General features: G+C 43.6%; 1 protein-coding gene across 3 annotated transcripts in view; it reads left to right on the top strand.

Moving 5' to 3' along the window:
* Positions 1-21,494, top strand: part of zbtb17 (zinc finger and BTB domain containing 17) — a 51,417-nt gene that overhangs the window by 15,744 nt on the left and 14,179 nt on the right. For 2 of the 3 annotated variants that reach the window (XM_034171949.1, XM_034171951.1), the window contains 6 exons: positions 4,969-5,293; positions 5,380-5,466; positions 10,622-10,880; positions 15,699-15,841; positions 15,933-16,233; positions 17,049-17,136. In XM_034171949.1, coding sequence (XP_034027840.1) covers positions 10,863-10,880; positions 15,699-15,841; positions 15,933-16,233; positions 17,049-17,136 — 550 coding nt within the window. In that variant the 5' untranslated portion in view covers positions 4,969-5,293; positions 5,380-5,466; positions 10,622-10,862. The remainder of the gene's footprint in view (positions 1-4,968; positions 5,294-5,379; positions 5,467-10,621; positions 10,881-15,698; positions 15,842-15,932; positions 16,234-17,048; positions 17,137-21,494) is intronic. The other variant, XM_034171948.1, reaches the window with a different exon arrangement.

Genomic DNA, 21,494 nt, shown 5'->3' with positions numbered 1-21,494 from the left:
CGTCGTTTCACCTCTTTGAACGCGGCTTCGCACCGATCCGACCAGGTGAAGGGGACTTTAGGAGAGGTCAGGGCTGTCAGGGGGCTAACTACCTGGCTATAGCCCTTTATGAACCTCCTGTAGAAATTTGCAAAGCTGAGGAACTGTTGCAGCTTCCTACGGCTTGTAGGTTGGGGCCAATCTCTCACCGCCGCAACCTTGGCCGGATCAGGGGCGACGGAGTTAGAGGAGATGATAAACCCCAGGAAGGACAAAGAAGTGCGGTGAAACTCACACTTCTCGCCCTTCACAAACAACCGGTTCTCCAACAACCGCTGCAGGACCTGACGTACATGCTGGACATGAGTCTCAGGGTCCGGAGAAAAGATGAGAATATCGTCCAGATATACGAAGACGAATCGGTGCAGGAAGTCCTGCAAGACATCGTTTACCAAAGCTTGGAACGTTGTGGGGGCGTTAGTGAGGCTGAACGGCATGACCAGGTACTCAAAGTGACCTAACGGGGTGTTAAATGCCGTCTTCCATTCGTCTCCCTTCCGGACCCGAACCAGGTGATACGCATTCCGAAGATCCAATTTTGTAAAGATTTTGGCTCCATGCAGGGGGGTGAACACGGAATCCAACAAGGGCAACGGGTATCGATTGCGAACCGTGATCTCATTCAGCCCCCTGTAATCAATGCATGGACGGAGTCCGCCATCTTTCTTGCCCACAAAAAAGAAACCTGCACCCATCGGGGAGGTGGAATTTCGCATCAACCCGGCAGCTAATGAGTCCCGGATGTAGGTCTCCATTGATTCGCGTCCAGGTCGTGAGACGTTGTACAGCCTGCTGGACGGGAACTCCACGCCTGGTATCAAATCAATGGCACAATCGTACGGACGGTGCGGAGGAAGGGTGAGTGCCAGATCCTTGCTGAAGACGTCAGCAAGATCGTGGTACTCAACCGGCACCGCTGTCAGATTGGGAGGGACTTTGACCTCCTCCTTAGCCTGTAAACTGGGAGGAACTGAGGATCCTAAACACACCCGATGGCAGGTTTCGCTCCACTGAACCACCACCCCAGACGGCCAATCAATCCGGGGATTGTGTTTCAACATCCAAGGGAAGCCCAAAATCACGCAGGAGGTAGGAGTCACAAAAAACTTGATCTCCTCCCGATGATTTCCAGACACCACCAGAGTTACTGGTTGTGTCTTGTGCGTGATTAAAGGGAGAAGGGTGCCATCTAGTGCCCGCACCTGCAATGGTGAAGGAAGCGCCACCAGAGGGAGCCCTGCTTCCCTAGCCCATCTGCTATCCAGCAGATTCCCTTCTGACCCCGTGTCCACCAGTGCTGGGGCTTGAAGGGTTAAATCCCCACTCAGGATTGTAACTGGGAGTCGTGTGGCAATACGTGTGTGTCCCACGTTCATGTTATGACCCCCCTTTAGCCCAGTCTCTAAAGGCGAGTGTTGTCGTTTTGGCCGTTTGGGGCAGTTTCTCTGTATATGCTCCTTTGAGCTGCAGAAAAAACACTCCCCGTGGACCAGCCTCCTCATTCTGTCATTTGATCTTATCTTGGCCCTGCGCGTCTCCCTAGCAACGTCAGCAGGGGGTGCTGTTGCCCCACGGAGCGCTGCGGCTGTGGAGCATGGGGAGGGCGGAACCTTTTCAGACCCGGAAGGGAGAGGGACGGTGCGTGCCCGGCCACGTCCTTCGTCTCTCTCCCGACGGCGTTCCTCTAACCGATTGTCTAACCGTATAACGAGATCAATAAGTCCATCCAAATCCCGCGGTTCATCCTTAGCTACCAGGTGCTCCTTCAGGACCGACGACAGTCCGTTTATGAAGGCGGCGCGGAGCGCAGCGTTATTCCAGGCCGATCTCGCAGCGCGATGCGGAAGTCGACTGCATAAGTGGCTGTGCTCCGGCGCCCCTGTCTCATTGACAGCAGCACTGTTGAGAGGTCTCTCCTCTATTAGGGTGATCAAAAACCATTTTGAATTCCCTCACAAACCCAGCATACGTGAGAAGGAGCCGTGAATTTTGCTCCCAAAGCGCCGTAGCCCAAGTGCGTGCCTCACCATGAAGCAAGTTAATGACATAAGCCACCTTACTGGCGTCAGACGCGTACATTGCGGGACGTTGTACAAAGACGAACGAACACTGCATAATAAAGTCCACGCACGTCTCCACACAACCCCCGTACGGCTCTGGGGGACTTATGTATGCTTCAGGGGAAGGGGGGGGGGTCGTTGAACGACCAGTGGAACGCTGATATTCTGCACTGGGTCGGTAGGAGGAGGAGCTGCAGCAGCGCCCTGAGCGCATGCTTCCACCTGTGCGGTGAGAGCCTCCATCCTGCGATTAAGGATGACGTTTTGCTCGGTCATCAGATCCAACCGAGCAGTAAAGGCAGTGAGGATTTGCTGCAACTCACCAATCACACCTCCTGCAGACGCCAGTGCATCCTGCTCTCCCATTGGCTGTCCAACAGATGGTTGACGCCCCTCGGGATCCAATGACGCTGGCCGAGATATCCTGTTGTGAAAGTGTAGTGACACGGACCCACAACAGGGGGCGTAAATAAACGGACAATGAAAGAGTCAAATATGAACACTTTACTGTTGTGAAAAGCACAACCAAACACAGCAGATTACAGAATGTGTACAATAGTCAATTAACAAAGGTGACGTGTGGGCAGGCTCGAGGATAGAGGACGTCTGTCCTGAGAGGAACCGGAACCACACGATTTCCTCCGCCACCGAACCTGGAGAATACTGGAGCCGCCAAATCCCGAAAACCCCAGGTGGCCACTGTCTCCGCGTGTCGGATGTGGTACTGCTGGCGAGGAGCAGAGACAATCAGATGTGGGTGTGTGAACACCCAGTAACAACAATGGTGGAAATTCCACCTCCACCTCTCATACAGAAAACTGCCACGTGCAGTAGTATGTGTACTTATCAAAGGTCTGGAGTGAAGACATCAGTCCAAACCCAGCCTCCAGCTGCAAGCACTCACAAAACCTACTGCAAAAATAACACAAGCAAACACTGTCTGTGGTAGACAAAACAATGGCTGAGAACAAAGTACCTCCTAAGGTAGACGATATCTCGGCAACGAGGTGGAGATGACGTCCGGTCTTTATGGAGTGGGATGATGAAGTGTAGATGGGTGACAGCTGTTAAGAGATAATGAGTGACAGCTGTCACTCCCGGCTGTGTCCGTGGCGGCAGCGCCCTCTCGTGCCTGAAGCCCGCACTTCAGGCAGGGCGCCCTCTGGTGGTGGGCCAGCAGTACCTCCTCTTCTGGCGGCCCACACAACAGGTTGTTCACAGTCAGCTGTGTCTAAACTCTGGACCAAATACAAACAACATGGGAAGGTTGTTAAAGGCAAACATACTGGTAGACCAAGGAAGACATCAATGCGTCAAGACAGAAAACTTAAAGCAATAAGTCTCAAAAATCGAAAATGCACAACAAAACAAATGAACGAATGGGAGGAAACTGGAGTCAACGTCTGTGACCGAACTGTAAGAAACCGCCTAAAGGAAATGGGATTTACATACAGAAAAGCTAAACGAAAGCCATCATTAACACCTAAACAGAAAAAACAAGGTTACAATGGGCTAAGGAAAAGCAGTCGTGGACTGTGGATGACTGGATGAAAGTCATTCAGTGATGAAGCTCGAATCTGCATTGGGCAAGGTGATGATGCTGGAACTGAAGAGAACATGTAAATTTCCACAGTCATTGATGATATGGGGCTGCATATCAGGTAAAGGCACTGGGGAGATGGCTGTCATTACATCATCAATAAATGCACAAGTTTACGTTGATATTTTGGACACTCTTCTTATCCCATCAATTGAAAGGATGTTTGGGGATGATGAAATCATTTTTCAAGATGGTAATGCATCTTGCCATAGAGCAAAAACTGTGAAAACATTCCTTGCAAAAAGACACATAGGGTCAATGTCATGGCCTGCAAATAGTCCGGATCTTAATCCAATTGAAAATCTTTGGTGGAAGTTGAAGAAAATGGTCCATGATAAGGCTCCAACCTGCAAAGCTGATCTGGCAACAGCAATCAGAGAAAGTTGGAGCCAGATTGATGAAGAGTACTGTTTGTCACTCATTAAGTCCATGCCTCAGAGACTGTAAGCTGTTATACAAGCCAGAAGTGGTGCAACAAAATACTAGTGATGTGTTGGAGCGTTCTTTTGTTTTTCATGATTCCATAATTTTTTCCTCAGAATTGAGTGATTCCATATTTTTTTCTCTCTGCTTGGTCTAAAAAAGTAACCGTTACTGACTGCCACAATTGTTTTTCCTGATTTCTTATAGTGTTTCTTAAAGCCAGAAAGTTGCCATTTGAAATGACTTTAGTTTTGTGTCATGTCTGTGATCTGCTTTTTTTCTACAAAATTAAACAACTGAATGAACATCCTCCGAGGCCGGTGATTCCATAATTTTTGCCAGGGGTTGTAGTATGGAGCTGCATCAGTAAGGACATCATGTCAAATCAACATGCAGATCCACATCAGATCTGCAGTGGTGACCACGAGTGAAAACAAGAGAGCAGCTGAAGGGATTTAAAAGAGACCATCACACAAAGCGTTTATAAACCAGTTTGCTTCTGATCTGGAAGACAATCTGTTACATTCTTCAGCAGATCTGCGAAAAGGGTTATAGCCATGAAAATATATTTGCTTATTATTTTATTTACATTGCAAAATGAGAGTGTGTAGATGTACACTCACACTTAACTGTCAGTTCACTTATTTTTCAACTCATTGAGGCAAGATTCATTTCCCAATACACAGCCGTCAGTCGGATTTGGGACTTGTGCTGTAGAGAATCTTGTGACACAACAGGAACTTTGTTCCATCTGAATGAATGAATCCATTCCAGTTTTCCTTATTATTGCATAAGACCAGCAATATTTGAAAAAAACTTTTATTTCTTTTCTCTTCACCAAACCAGAAGACAAACCAGGTAAAGCAGACCAGGCGGAGGATCTGGTGGTAAAGCTGGCAGACGTGGCATCGCATGCAGAGGAGTCACTTCCCAGCACCCCTACAGAGACCCAGCAGTCCTCAGCTGGACAAGAAATGATGACACATGATGACTCCACTGAAACGCAACACGAAGTTCCACAGCCGAATGTAAACGGAGCCTGTTCAGGACGAGGACGGACACCAAAAAACTCTGCTCAAAAGGAGAGTACCTTTAAGGGTGGAAGGTGAACCTCCTGCACAAGATGTACTTGAACTCAAAGACAACACCTCAGATTCCGACAACACACTCAGTTAGTACATTGATCCACATGTTGCTCGAATAAGTCTGAGTCCAACCTGATCTTTAACCTGTCACATATTTTCTACTTGTCAACAGAATCTCTGCTCAAGCCTGCTGACAGTTCATCCTGTTTGAGCTCTCGAGGGAGAAGAATCAGAACTGCTCATCGAAACTTCCCACCTGGTGAGGACAATGTTAAAGAGCCATGAAGACAAAAAATAGTTTTTCTCGTAGAAATTCTTTGCAGGTGTTGTAGTACTCACAGAGGGGGGGTAAAGCTCAAACCACAAGGAGTGTTGTGTGGAAGAATAAAACTCATCAGCATTTATTTATTTGTCTGTCTGAAGGATTACGTCAAAACTACTGCACGGATTTTGACAAAGTTTTCACCACAGATAGATATTAGGCCATGGAAGAATATGACATCAGATCATGCCAGTACCACACACATAAAAAATGCATTCGGTTGTATTCTGTTATTTCACAGACGTAGATATTAACTGTGACCAAAGGGAATAATGTCATTAAGAACAAGCAGATGGCAAAGTAAAACCTCTTAAATCACGTGCAAACCATTACGCCACCACCTCCCTGAAGCAGACAACGGCGTCTCCTTTTTTGAATAATTTATTTATTTTTGAATCAAATCCAAACAAAACAGGTCCTGTTCAAAATCCTGAAATAGCTGCATACATGGAAATAAAAATAAAACATAAGGGGCTTATTGTATATTATTTACAAATAAAAATAAAATAAAATACAGGGCAACTTTGAACAATTACTTCAAAACTACTTCACAGATTCTCACCAAATTTGCACCACAGAAAGATATTAGGCCATGAAAGACTCCATTAAATTTTGGAGTTGATCCGGATCCGACTTCTGGATCAAGTTTCTCTTTATATAGGATTTGAAAGATTACGTCAAAACTACTTCACAGATTCTCACCAAATTTTCACCCCGGAAACATATTAGGTCATGAAAGACTCAATTAAATTTCAGAGGTGATCCGGATCTGAATCCGGATTCTGGATCAAGATTTACTTTATTCACGCTTTGAAGGATTATATCAAAACTACTTCACAGATTCTCACAAAATTTGCACCACAGAAAGATATTAGGCCATGAAAGACTCCATTAAATTTTGGAGGTGATCCGGATCCGACTTCTGGATCAAGTTTCTCTTTATATAGGCTTTGAAAGATTATGTCAAAACAACTTCACAGATTCTCACCAAATTTTCACCCCGGATACATATTAGGTCATGAAAGACTCCATTCAATTTCGGAGGTGATCTGGATCTGAATCCGGATTCTGGATCAAGATTTACTTTATACACGCTTTGAAGGATTATATCAAACTACTTCACGGATTCTCACCAAATTGCACCACAGATACATATTAGGGCATGGAAGACTCCATTTGGAGGTGACCCGGAGCCAAATCCAGATTCTGGATCAGATTTCACTTTATATACGCTTTGAAGGATTATGTCAAAACTACTTCACAGATTCTCACCAAATTTGCATCACAGATACATATTGCCTGATATCTTAGCTTCACATTTGGAATATGCCCAATCAGTAGACAGTCTTGTGGACAGTTTAAACTCAGCACCCAAAACTACACTCGACATGACTACGCCACATATTAAAACCACGCTCCCCCAAAACACAGTCATCTTGGTCCAATGAAAACTTGCGTGACCTCAAGCATTAGGCTAGAGGTCCAGAACGGAAATTGCGTAGTTCAAAATTAGAAGTATTCCACCTCACATGGCATTATGCTATCTTAGATTATAAGCATGCACAACTCGCTACAAAGCGGACCTACTACTCTGATTTGATCAACAAAAACAAGCATAACTCAAAGTTCTTGTTCGGCATGGTGGCAACACTTATTCATGGACACCACCTGTGAGTCGCTCTCTTTTTACAGCACAAGATTTCCTGGATTACTTCGAGAAGAAAATAGACAGCATTAAGTTAAACATATCCCAGCATACCTTAACCCAGCCAGTACACCCTGCTATTGAGGTGGGTGCCATAACTGAGGTATTACCTAGATTTACAGAATCTGATAGTATCTCACTAGGTATGCTGACGAAACTCATAACCTCTACAAAAAGCACTACCTGTTTATTTGATCCCTTACCAATAAAACTGGAAATTATTAATCTCTCATTAGCCTCTGTATCTGTTCCTAAATGTTTCAAATTTGCAGTGATTAAATCATTACTTAAGAAATCTAATCTTGACCCTAGTGTACTGAAAAACTATAGGTCAATATCAAATCTATCATTTTGCTCTAAAATTCTGGAAAAGGTGGTTTCACGGCAGCTTGTGGACCATCTTACTGAGAATAATCTTTTGAGCGACTGTGGTCTCCTTTTAGAAAATATCACTCCACAGAGACGGCTCTCACTAGAGTGCTGAATGATCTTCTGATTGCAATGGATTCGGACACCACATCATCATATTCTACTCGATAGGCTGGATAGGCTCATTTTGGGATTACCGGGAGTGCCCTTGCATGGTTGACATCATACTTGACCAGTAGTTCTGTATTTTGTACAATAAAACTACCTCTGACCTTAGTGACATGAAATTTGGAGTTCCACAGGGGTCCAACTTTGGCCCCTGCTTTTCTCAGTTCAATTTTTTTCAATTTATTTTCATTTATATAGCACCATATCACCAAAAGGTTGCCTCAAGGCACTTCACACAAGTAAGGTCTAACCTTACCAACCCCCAGAGCAGCAGTGGTAAGGAAAAACTCCCTTTGGGGAGTAAACCTCAAGCAGACCAGACTCAAGGGGGTGATCCTCTGCTTGGGCCATGCTACAGACACAAATTTATATAGCACACCTTGGGCACATATTGCAGCATTTTGGGATTACCTTTCACTGCTATGCTGATGATACTCAGTTATACATGCCGATAACCGCTGGTAATCTCATCCACTTAAAATCCTTAGAAGATTGCCTTGCATCATTGAAAAGCTGGATGTCTAGCAGTTTCCTGCGTTTAAACTCTGATAAGACTGGAATGATGGTTCTTGGTCCAGTGGGACACCGGCATCAGGTTTATGCTTAGCCTAGGCTCATGTGTTATACATCACACTAGTAAAGTGAGGAACCTTGGGATAATTTTTGATCCTATGTTATTTTTTGACCTCCACATTAGAGATATTATGAGGACTGCTTTCTTCCACCTGCAAAATATAGTGAAGATTCGTCCCATCCTGTCTATGGCTGATGCTGAGACCCTGATTCATGCGATTGTCTCTTCTAGATTGGACTACTGCAACGTTCTAGTTTCTGGTTTACCACAGTCCAGCATTAGGGGTCTCAATTGTTTCAAAATGCTGCTGCCAGACTTGTGACACGAAGCAGAAAGTTTGACCACATTACACCCATTTTGGCATTTCTTCACTGGCTTCCTGTCCCAGTGAGATCAGATTTTAAGGTTCTGCTACTAACCTATAAAATTGTTCACAGACTGGCACCTCCCTATTTAGCTGACCTACTTAAACCCTACGTACTGGCCCGGGCTCTGCGTTCTCAGGGTGCAGGACTACTTTGTGTCCCTAGGGTGAATAAAAAGTCTGCGCATCACAAAGGTTTCTCTTATCATGCCCCTGTTCTGTGGAATGATCTCCCTGCATCAATAAAACAGTCAGATTCTGTAGACACTCAAGTCCAGACCCACTCATTTTCCCTTTCGTATGGCTAGCATACTGGCATTGTATGTTACTATGCTTTTTACCCTTTTAAATAAATTTTATTAGGAAACAGAGCGAGCCGCGGCCTCAACTTTATCTAAAGTCTGGGTCTTTAGTGAAGCTTAGGGCTAGTGGCCGGCGATCACCTTAGTATTTCTTAGTTTTTCTTGTTGCTTATTGCTGACAAATTATACAGTATTTGTTGTCTTTCCGATGCCTGATTCTGTTTTTTCTCTCTTTTTGAGGTGTGGCTCCATCCAGAGATGGTTGTGGTGTCTACTTCTGCAGCCCTCCCGTCTTGTGCACCGGCAAAATTTCCTTTTGTAAATTATTTTGTCAGTTGTGTCTCTAGCATGGCCCAGGCAGGCCCCTTTGAGTCTGGTCTGCTTGAGGTTTCTTCCTCAAATCATCAAAGGGAGATTTTCCTTACCACTGTCACCTGTGTGCTTGCTCTGGGGGTTGATAAGGTTAGACCTTACTTGTGTGAAGTGCCTTGAGGCAACTTTGTTGTGATTTGATTCTGTATCAATGAAAATAAATTGAAAAATTATGTCATGGAAGACTCCACTGAGTTTGGGAGAGATCAGGATTTGGCTCAGGATTTCACTTTATGTAAGCTTTGAAGGATTACATCAACACTACTTCACAGATTCTCACCAAATTTGCACTACAGATACATATTACGCCATGGAAGACTCCATTAAATTTTGGAGATGATCTGGATCTGGATCCGGATTCTGGATCAAGTTTCACTTTATAGGCTTTTAAGGATTACATCAAAACTACTTCACAGATTCTCACCAAATTGCTCCACAGATATATATTAGGGCATGGAAGACTCCACTGAATTTGGAGGTGATCCAGATCTGGATTGGCGGATGTCGGATATCTGTGATTGCTCTTGTTTTTTATGCAATCCTACCATAGTCCTGCAAAGTTTGATCATTGTTGGGTTTTTTAATTAAACTTACACTTCACATTCATTCATTCATTCAGTTTCTATGCCCACGTATTCTCAGTAAGGGCCACATTGGAGCCGGAGCCTATCCTTGCAGTCAGTGGGCAAGAGGTGGTGTACAGCCTACGCAGGCCACCAGTCCATCACAGGGCCAACATGTTGGCAGACAAACAGTTTCACACCTACAGTAAACGTAAAAGTTTCCAGTTCCCCTGACCTGCTTGCCAAACTCGACACAAACGACCAGGCTGAAAGCAATCCCATGACCTTCTGTGAGGCAGCAGTGTTCACCAAAAAATAAATAAAAATGCCCACCACACACACTCATACACACACGCGCGCCCCTCTGTGACTGAGCTTATCACGTGTTGCAACCCTTGTAATGTGTTTAGTGCATTAATGACTTTTCCCCATAATGATAACTTGATTAATTGTTCAGTCTTAACTTTTGGTCAGTTAGACTTCTAATATTTCATGGGCAGAAGCCAGTACTGAAAAATGATCGTGTCCAGACAAGTCATGTTTTTAAACAGATTTTTAAAAATACTAAAATGAACTACTGTAGTTCATTACAATCTTAATTAATTTGCATTAATTTGAGACAGTGTATCTGCTCCTTTGTTCCAAATCTTGCTTTCCATATTGTTGTTATTCCAGATGACTCTGAGGATGAAGGCGTGTCTACGGTTGTGAATGAGAAGAATGATGCAACTGAAGTGTCCGAAGTACAACAGCATGATTCTGATGAGACTAGTGAAGAGGAGGCATATGATGAAGAGGCACCTATAGAAGACGAAGAACAGGTTGGACAGCAAAGGAACGGAGTCGAGTCGAGCAGTGAGAGAGAAGGAATACAAAATTCCTGAGCAGTCGATCCGAGTCAAAGCCTTACAGCTCTATGACCCATAAATGTGAGGTGAGAACCGTGAATCGCCATCATTATTTACACGTCAGATAACGTGAGGCAGTCTTGTGACTTTGTTGTTACAGCTATCATGAGTGTTGCCATAGTTACTTTGAAAAAGTAATCCAATTACCGATTACTCCTTGAAAAAGTAACTTAGTTACTTTACTGATTACTCAGTTTTAAAAGTAACCAAGTTAAATTACTAGTGATTTTATTAGGTACCTTCAGCAGCTGCTGACAACACCCCAGTAGTGCCAGTACTCACTTTATAGTCACCCTTTCTTGACTACAATGAACATAAATACTTGTTTTATCAAAAATAAAATGACATCTTTCTTGACCTCATATTTAACTGTTGACAGCACTGTAACAGTAAAATTTACAGTTTCTAACCAACATTTTTTATTATTGTAACTTCTAAATTCTTTCTATCGTATACATTTTAGTTGTTGAAATTATTGTTATGAGTAGTATTAGTAGTGGTAGTAGTAGTAAAAAAAAAAAAAAAAAAGGCTTCAAAAGTGGAACTGTAATCTAGGGGTGTTGTGGGGGGGAAGCATCCCTGCCCCGCTCCATGCCCCCTTTCATTCAGAATTCACCCCTGCTTTGGCATTTGAGCAGGAAGAATGAATAACATTTATTTATGCAGAAAACACAACTGGATTGACATGTAAGAAAGTTTTATCAGCGTTTTTTACTTCATGTCACCCTCAAAAAGAGAGTTTAGGTGCATTTTGGTGGGAAAAAGTGTTAATGTGTTGTGAATCAGATCTTTTTAGCGAAGACACACAGAGCAGCTCAGAGTTTTAAATAAAGGGGGGGGAGTGTAAAAATGTCTTTGTAAAGCTCACTGCAGGTGTGCTGTCATCACCACGCTTTGAGAGATAACTGTTTTTTTTTCCCAACTCGGAGCTGCAGCGCAAAACCGCGGATGAAAAACTCACAGCTCGCTGAAAGTGGGCAGTTCAGCTGAACCCCAACCCCTGCCCACGGGCCAAGTTTAATACTGTGATCAACCCGCAAGGCAAAAATAATAATAACGCACAGTGACTTGGAGAAGTAACTTTAATCTGATTACTGATTTGGAAATATTAATGCGTTAGATTGTTACCGAAAAAAGTGGTCAGATTAAAGTAACACGTTACTAAGTAACGCGTTACTGGCATCACTGGCTATCACACATGTGAATCAAATACCCTCTGCTGCATTTCTCTCTGTTTCCAGTCTCACTTTCACTGTACTGTTAAAGGGGTCATACTGCACACCTCTTGAGTAAGTTAACAAAGGCAGCAATTGTATTCAAAATAGGTTAAAGTTTGGAGCCAAAGATACCTCATCGACAATGAGGTGAGGGAATTCATTCACTGAGGACCACTGGTGCAACACAGAAGTCAGTGCAAAAAGTTTATTATAGGTGCAAAACAATGATGAGACTAACTTTTCGATGTAAAAATTACATCTTCCTCAGAGTCCTTGAAAGACATGGATGGTACAGCCTTAAATAATAATCAGGGCTAGATGTCATCCTGTGTAAAGGGATGTTAACCATCCATCAATCAAGGTGTTGCACTCAGTTCATAATTAGAAACACACCATTCCAATTTAAAAACAAGCATAAATATTTTTGGCTGTCAAAAAAATCTTCCACGAATGTCACGCACCACCCTCATTTTGCCTCATGTCATGGAGGTCGCAACTGAGTGTGTTGAGTCGTCTTGATTAGTGATGATCCTTAATAGAGCGTGACAGTGTTTTTTCATTACTGCAGTATGCTGAAGAACGACAGTGATGCCAAGTCAGCTAAAAGTCCCTTGCCTCTTCAATGCTATCGCTGATGGAAGGAGGTTTTGGCTTAAAATCTCATGAAACATGGCCACGTTCATTCTTCCCTTAAACGGATCAGTCGTCCTGTCCCCTTTGCAGAAAAACAGCCCCAACGCATGATGTTCCACTCCCATGCTTCACAGTAGGTATGGTGTTCTTGGAATGCAACTCAGGCATTCTTCTTCCTCCAAGCACAACGAGTTGAGTTTTTACCAAAATGTTCTATTTTGGTTTTATCTGACCACATGATATTCTCCCAGTCCTCTTCTGGATCATCCATATGCTCTCTGGCAAACTTCAGACGGGCCTGGACACGTACTGGCTTAAGCGGAGGGACATGCCTGGCACTGCAGGATTTGAGTCCCTCTGTGCATAGGTGTGTAGCCTTTGTTACTTTGGTCCCAGCTCTCTGCAGGTCATTCATCAGGTCCCTCCGTGTAGTCCTGGGATTTTTGTTCACTGTTCTCATGATCATTTTGACTCCAGGGGATGAGATCTTGCATGGAGCCCCCAGATTGAGGGAGATATCAGTGGTCTTGTATGTCTTCCATTTCTTTACACTTGCTCCCACAGTTGATTTATTCACAACCAAACCTGCTGTGACTATTGTAGATTCACTCTTTCCAGCCTGGTGCACATCTACAATTTTCTTCCTGGTGTCCTTGGACAGCTCTTTGTTCTTGGCCATGGTTGAGTTTGGAGTCTGACTGTTTGAGGCTGTGGATAGGTGTCTTTTATACAGATAACGAGTTCCAACAAATGCCATTAATACAGGTAACAGGTGGAGGACAGAAGAGCTTCTCAAAGAAGTTGTTACAGGTCTCTGAGAGCCAGAAATCTTGCTTGTTTGTGGTTGCCGAAATACCTATTTTCCACCATAATTTACAAATAAATTCTTTAAAAATCCTACAATGTAATTTTCTGAAATTTTTTTTTCTCATTTTGTCTCATAATTGTAGTGTAACTATGTTGAAAATTACAGACCTCTCTCATCTTTCTAAGGAGGAGAACTTGCACAATCAGGGACTGACTAAATACTTTTTTGCCCCACTGTGTACTTCGTGGTGTTCGTGACGTGACGTCGTTATGCTGTAAATGCAGCATTAGGTTTTTTTCTTAAGTAATGAGGCACGATCAGTTAAAAGCCCGTTCCCATGCTTTGATGATGTCAGTTTTATCATATATATCAACGGATGTGCTAGATGAACTGCTTTTGACATAAGATCAGTAGTAATACTACAGTTTCTTCTAACTCGCAAAAACTGGCCCACTGGTATATTACGAACTAAATGAGGCAGATGGTTACTGTCTGCTCTCAGTAAAGTGCCTTTGGTAGATTGTAAAAAATTATTTCCATCCTTATAAATAGTGAGATCTAAAATCGAGTGAAAGTTATAATTCATAGTCAAGGAAAGATAATCCATGGTGGAATTAACATAATTCAAAAATAAATGTAACTCATCGAGTGTGCCCTTCCAGATTAAAGAAGACATCATCAATATATCTGCACCATCGTGATATTTTAGAGTGAAAAGGGTTATTTTCAATATTGAAGACATGCTTCTCTTCCCATAAACCCATCACTAAACAGGCGTACGATGGAGCAAAAGCACTCCCCATTGCAGTCCCCTGTAGTTGTAAATAAAATTTGCCAGAATATTTGAAAAAATTATTAGATAAATAATCTCTGCCAGATTTAAAAGAAAATCCCATGGCGGTAACACATCAGTGGGACGTTTAGCAAGATAAAAGGACATAGCTTCTAAGCCTACGTGGTGAGGTAAGCATGTATACAGACTTTGCACATCCAAAGACACAATGATATCATCACTTGCACAATTCCAATTATTAGTAAATTTAGAACATCAGTTCTAGTATCCCCAAGATATGAAGGTAAACTGAACAAATTTTCCAAGAAAGAAGTCAACAAATTGTCAGAGAGGCTCAGTAAGACTCCCTATCCCAGAGACAATAGGCCGTAAAGTAGGATCATCCAATCATTTACAAATTTTAGGTAAACCATAGAATACTAGGCAATGAGGGTGGTCACTTAAAAGAAAAACCTTCTTTTTCTGTGATCCAGCCATTCTTATGAGATGCATCAATAAATTCATGGATCATACTGTTGATGCTAGAAATGGGATTAGAAATAGTGTTTTTCATCATTTAGCAGTTTCAAAATACCACATTCATAGTTCTCTAACCCCATAACTATACAACAGCATCCCCCACCCCTTATTGGCAGGGCGAACAATGATATCCCTTCTGGATTCCAAAGATCACAACACATCCAATTCACTGTTTGTCATATTTTTATTTTTAGATGGGCATAAAGCACCCAGTTTGGCCAAATCCTGCTCAGCTAACTGGCTAAAGGTCACTATAGTAGGATTTAAATTTGAAGAAGGCAGCAACTTTGATTTCTTTTTAAAAGGGGCATCTTCTCTTAAAAAAAATCACAGATGTTGGAGTCCAAATTATTACTTGCAGTATTATTATTAGGCAAAACATTAGATTTAGAGGAAAAATGTTTCAAATGAATCTGTCTGAAAGAGAAAAAAAAGTCAGTGTAGTTGGAAGCACAAGAGAGTCCTTTCTGAAGTATCACTGTCTCAGTAGCTGTAAGGAGAGCCCTAAATATAACATTACAGACTGTCAAGGACGTTGGTGCATCTAACTACAATGTGTATAAACACTCCTGTCACCATTTGGGAATTAACAGCTTAACCTTCCTTGTGCGTGTTACAGCACATGTGTATTGTCACCTGTGTCTGAGAGAGTCCATAATGGTTAAAGTACCATTTTGGCATCTGAAATTTCATGGTTCAGTATTGTCACAATTGTGGCAGGCGGGCCCTGGCACTGAGCTGTTTTTGCTTTAACAGGCAGAAATTCATTTTACTGCTACAACTTTGAGTTTATGGTTAAGTGATGGTTACATTTACATTTGAAAATAAATATGTGGCTCAGCTCATGCTTTTCAAATGATGTTCTACATTCTAGGACTGTGGAAAGAAATTCACCCACACAGGCAATTTCAAGAGACACATGCGTATTCACACAGGAGAGAAGCCTTTCAGCTGCAGAGACTGCAACAAGGCTTTCTCTGACCCCGCAGCCTGCAAAGCACATGAGAAAACACACAGGTGACGCGTACTCATAAAATTTACATCTGATCACTCCAACTGGCGTTTTTGTCAGGTTTCCCTTTGAAACTGAGCTGTTGTTGCTTTGTAGCCCGCTGAAACCATACTGCTGCTCCACATGTGGAAAGAGCTACCGCCAGATCAGCCTGCTGAACCTGCACCGTAAACGACACACGGGTGAAGCGCGCTATAGTTGTGAAGTGTGCGGCAAGCTCTTCACCACATCTGGCAATTTGAAGCGCCACCAGCTTGTGCACAGCGGAGAGAAACCATATCAGTGTGACTACTGCGAGAAGGCTTTCTCTGATCCCACTGCCAAGATGCGACATCTGGAGACTCATGACACGGAAAAGGGCCACAAGTGTTCACACTGTGAAAAACGCTTTAACCAGGTGAGGGTGCCCCCACAGTGTTTCACTTTTCTGTGAAATATCTGCAGTGGTCACATCACACATATTTTTCTTTGGGAACCATCACGGATGACCTTAATGTGAAGATGACAGATTTTTCCACTAACTATATTCATATTTTTCATTGTGGGAATCAGTGCCCAACCGATATGGATTGTTTTTTTGTTGTTGTTGTTTTTTGGGGGGGGATACCACTATTCAAGAGTAAAAAATTTACAGTACCTATGTATCTGACAATAAATAAAAGTATTTCATTTTTGGTACTTACTTACTCACTCACTCATCCTCAACCGCTTACTCCAATTTGGGGTTACGGGGTGGAGCCTATCCCAGCAGTCATAGGGCGTGAGGTGGAGTACACCATGGACAGGAGGCCAGTCTGTCTAATTCTTGCTAACTTTTAGAAAATAACAGAAAATATGGCAGACAGATTTATACAGAAATACAGCTGTTTGGGAGTGTATTCCACCATCTTAGATTATCTTGTTCAAGCAGCCAACTAACTCAGTGCTTGACAAACTATGTAATGACACCATTTTCAAAAACAAAAGTGTTTTTCTGCTTTGTTTATTCGGTAAAAACAAAGTTTTCATATCAGCAAAAATCACACTAATACCAAAATGTTCATGAAAAGCTCATATCAGTTGATATTACTGGCCAAGTGATATATCGGTTGGGCTCTAGTAGGAATCATAATTTGCTGTTCCCATGTAGCATTGATTTTGAAATGAGTTCCATTGAGTTTGATGATAGCACTTGAAATTAACCCCTTATGGAATTATTTTGTGTCTTGATAGCTGGGTAACCTGAAGGCTCATTTGAAAATCCATATCACAGATGGTCCTCTGAAGTGCAAAGAGTGTGGCAAACAGTTTACTACATCAGGTAAGAACACAGTGTGCTTTATCAGCTCAGTTTATTAACTAATTTGAATTTCCAGCAATTTGTGTTGATGATCACATAGAATTCCGTTCATTTCATTTATACAGCATGAAATCATAAGACACCTCAATGTACAATACACACATATGATCTAGACCTCACCCACCCCATGAGCAAACACAACGGTGACAGTGGTATGGGCCCCTTCACACATAGCACGAATAAGTTGGAATCACACACACGGTGTGGCAGGCATGAATGATCTTGCTGCGATGGTTTTGTGCACGAGCGTGCACAAAACTGTCACAGCGGGAACACAGTGCAAACAGCTGGAGCATGTGGAACCACATCATGCAGCTGCTGTGGAAAAAAATAAATAAATGCCACCCATGGGATTCAAACCTGCCGTTTACAAAAGCTCTGACTACCAGCCAGAAACTTTACTACTGCGCTACCATCACTGTCCTATAAAAGGTGCGTAAAATGCCTGAAATCAACAAGCAGATAAACATATTTTAAAAAATTAATAAATAAAACCACGCACCATTAAAAAAAAAAAAAAACACTGCATTTTATTGAATCCCTCTTATCGAGCAGACAATACAAGTATGAACCGCTTGTTACTCTGTAGATGACGCCTGGTCTTAGATGTACAGTCATGCAATGACATGAATCAAGCAGTGCGCTCTTATCATGTCCACATCTGCTGGCCCGGCATGTCCAGCCGGCCCCGCGCACGTGTCTGGCCCAACACGCGTGTCCTGTGGACAGCGTGCCGCAGGGCAGACAGTGCGTCATGTGGAACAGACCTCACATGGGTGATGTGACATTCAAATTGCCCACTGCGTGTTATGATCTGAAGGTGCGTTTCACCTGGGGCAGCCTTTCAATGTGCATGCCGTGCGTTCACTTGCTGTAGCACGACACAACAGCGATATATGCTTTTATGTGTGTCCAAGTAAAGACAGCAAGCAGACACGCATCACAGCGGACAGTTGTTAGTTCATGTCCATCCAAATGGTGCATGTCCCCCAGCTGGGACATCCAAAACCAGAGATCTCAACAGCAGCTGCTGTTGGCGGACATGCCCACTGTCCATCCAGCACACACACCAATGTGTCACTCTGTTTCTGTGCTATGTGATCAATTTTTTTACTTATTACAGGGGTCAAAATACATGTTTAACCCACTTGCACTGGTGCTAGTAACAAGAAAATTACTTGCACCAAAAAAAAGTTACTTGCACAACCAAATTCACTTTCACACCGGGCCCACTTTGAGTTACTTCCTGTGGCATCATCATAATGACATACAACGCAACTGGGAGCAGCCCCAGTGTGAAAGGGGCTGAAGCAACTCGAAGAAAGTCCGGTGTGGTTATGACCGAGTTTGAGGGAAGAGCAGTAGCAGCGGCAGACTGTTTGTTTTTTTGTTTTTTTTTTTCATGTGCGCGTGCGAACGAATCGTCACAGCAACTCGCTCCGTGTGTGAGAGTCATAAAATGCAGGGAAGAGGAAGAGAACACACTGGACATTGTTTTTTTTTTTCCTTATTTATTCCTTTATTGGTTCATTCTACTGGTGCTTATAGTTGATAAAACATGGATAAAGTTACTTCTACCAGTGCTAGTGCAGTATAAAATTATGTGCACCGCTCAAATAATACGTGCACAAAATTGCACATGCACGTACTATTTCGAGCCCTGTATTAATATACCTGTCCTGGCTGTGGTCTCCATGTTTGTAGTGTTACATGTCGTGTGCAGTGAGCCATCATCCAGCTGTCAGTGTGCTGTGGTCAGCTGGGAGGCAGCTCGCTCTGCTGTGTGCGCTCTGACATGGCTGTCCGGCCTCACACGTGCTCATGTCTGTACATACATATAAGCATTTTATGCAAGTCCCCCCATGCCACATGTGTAGGGGGGAGCGGGGGGCGCAAAACACACATACGTCACGTGTTTAGGGTAGGGGGGGACACATGCACCACGTGGATTGCTTTTTGCAATGCCACACTTGTGGGGCAGTTAGACATATTTCACATCCAGCTCGAAAGTGATCATCTCCTGACTGTTGTCGTACTAATAGTGTGAATGGCCACACATTTTCTACGTGTCAAGTGAGCTGTGTTGGATGTTTGTGTGTCACCTGGAATTTGGCTGACACCTGCCGCAAGAGGGATCGAATGGGCTCTCACCGGGCACACTCTGTTTTTCAGCCGCTCCTGTGCGCGAATAGCTGTATCAACACATATACGAGGCGTTGGAGGCAGCTACGATTTTTCACGAATGGCATGCAATTCCTCCTTTGTGCACTAGTTGGCTTAAATCGTGTTATGTGTGAAGGGGTCCGAAGGAAAAACTTTCTCAATGTTTTCTGATTTTACAGAAAGAAACTTCAAGCAGACCAGACTTAGGGCAGTGACCATCTGATGTGGCCATTCCAACAAGACAAAAAGCTGATCATGAACATGCAGTGATAGAAATGTTGCAACTAATCAATCATATATGAATCATTTTTCATAATATTGGGATAATTGAGTAGACAGCACAAAGGTGTAGATTAAAATCCCAGTGAATTGGACTGTGTAAGTGCCCACTACACACTCGCTCGCCACGTGGTGGGTGTGTGTGTAGTTTCCTGCCCAATCTGAACCCGCAATAAGGATCTAAACAATCGCATCCAAAAACTTTGAATTGTCCAGAATCGACGATCCCTCCCAAAAATGGTCAAATCAAAATGGACTTTTATACAGTAGTCTAAATTTTTGGGATCCACAAATCGACCACGAGTAAAGCCGAAACACAACTTGCGCAAATGTGAGTTAACAAGGTTTACCTGTATATACAGTAAATACACTATTTACAATCAGAATCAGAATTCTTTATTTGTCATTGTTCCTCAAGGGCTCAACGAAATTCAAAAGCAGCTCTGAGAAAAAACAGTGCAACAAATAATGCATATAAAAGTTATAAAAGGACATAAAAAAGTGAAGTTATAAAAGACTATTACAGTAGGGTTCAGGCGTTCAGGGCAACATCAGCTCCTGGAAAGAAGCTGTTTTTCAATCTGTTTGTTTTACTCCTTATTGTTCTAAAACGCCTCCCAGAAGGTAAGAGTTCAAATAGATAGTGACCTGGGTGTGAGGAGTCGCGGGCTCTCCTGAGACAGCGGGTATGGTGAATCTCCTCCAGAGATGGGAGAGTGCAGCCAGTCAGTCTCTGGGCAGTGTTAATGACCCGCTGAAGCTGCTTCCTCTCTACTGCAGTGCAGCTGGAGAACCACAGCGAGATGCCGCAGTTCAGCACAGACTCCACAGAGCAGCGATAGAAGGACAGCAGAAGCTCAGATCTCAAATTATTCTTCCTGAGAATCCTCAGGAAGTAGAGTCTCTGCTGCGCCTTCTTCAGGATTGCTGTGGAGTTAATAGTCCACGTCAGATCCTCGCTGATGTAGGTGCCCAGGAACCTGAAGTCTTGCACCATCTCCACCCTATCCCCATTGATGGTGACGGGCTGAATGTCTGGTTTACACTTTCTAAAGTCAACGATAAGCTCCTTTGACTTGGAGGTGTTCAGGGTAAGATTATTATCCGTACATCAGATTACAGAGAGACGCTCCACCTCCACCCTATAGGCAGTCTCATCTCCTTCTGAGATGAGCCCCACCACCGTGGTGTCATTCGCAAACTTAATGATGGTGTTGCTCGGGTGGGTGGGGATGCAGTCATGGGTGTAGAGGGTGTAGAGCAGGGGGCTCAGCACACAGCTGGTGCTGGTCCTCAGTGATGAGGACAGGTGGTGGCCTACTCTCACCCTCTGGGAGCGGTCCGTCAGGAAGTCCATAATCCCAAAGGCCGAGCTAAAGTCCAGGAAGAGCAGCCTATCATAGCTACCCCGCTGCTCCACATGGGTCAGCGTTATGTGCAGAGCGGTGGCAATGGCATCCTCTGTGGACCGGTTGGCTCTATAGGCAAACTGGTGGGGGTCGAGTGTGAAGGGCAGACGTAAAATAATATGACTCCGTACAAGTTTCTCGAAGCACTTCATAATGATGGGGGTGAGTGCTACTGGTCGGTAGTCATTCAGGCTGGTGATGTTGTTCTGTTTAGGCAAAGGAACATTGGTGGAGGACTTCAAACAGGGTGGGATGGAGCACTGGGACAGGGACTGATTAAAAATGATAGTGAAGATCCCCGCCAGTTGGTCTACACAGTCCCTCAGCACCCTTCCAGTCACACCATCAGGACCAGCAGCTTTTCGGGGGTTCACTGCCCTCAGGACTCTCCTCACTTCCTGTGTCTGCACCGCGAAGGTCTGGTCGTCGAGGGATGCAGACTGCAGTATGGGCCCCGCTACTGGTTCA

Source organism: Thalassophryne amazonica, chromosome 6 (assembly GCF_902500255.1).
Source record: "Thalassophryne amazonica chromosome 6, fThaAma1.1, whole genome shotgun sequence".
NCBI classification, from domain to species: domain Eukaryota; kingdom Metazoa; phylum Chordata; class Actinopteri; order Batrachoidiformes; family Batrachoididae; genus Thalassophryne; species Thalassophryne amazonica.
The sequence above is the reverse complement of the archived record's forward strand: the minus strand, read 5'-3'. Positions and strand labels throughout refer to the sequence as shown.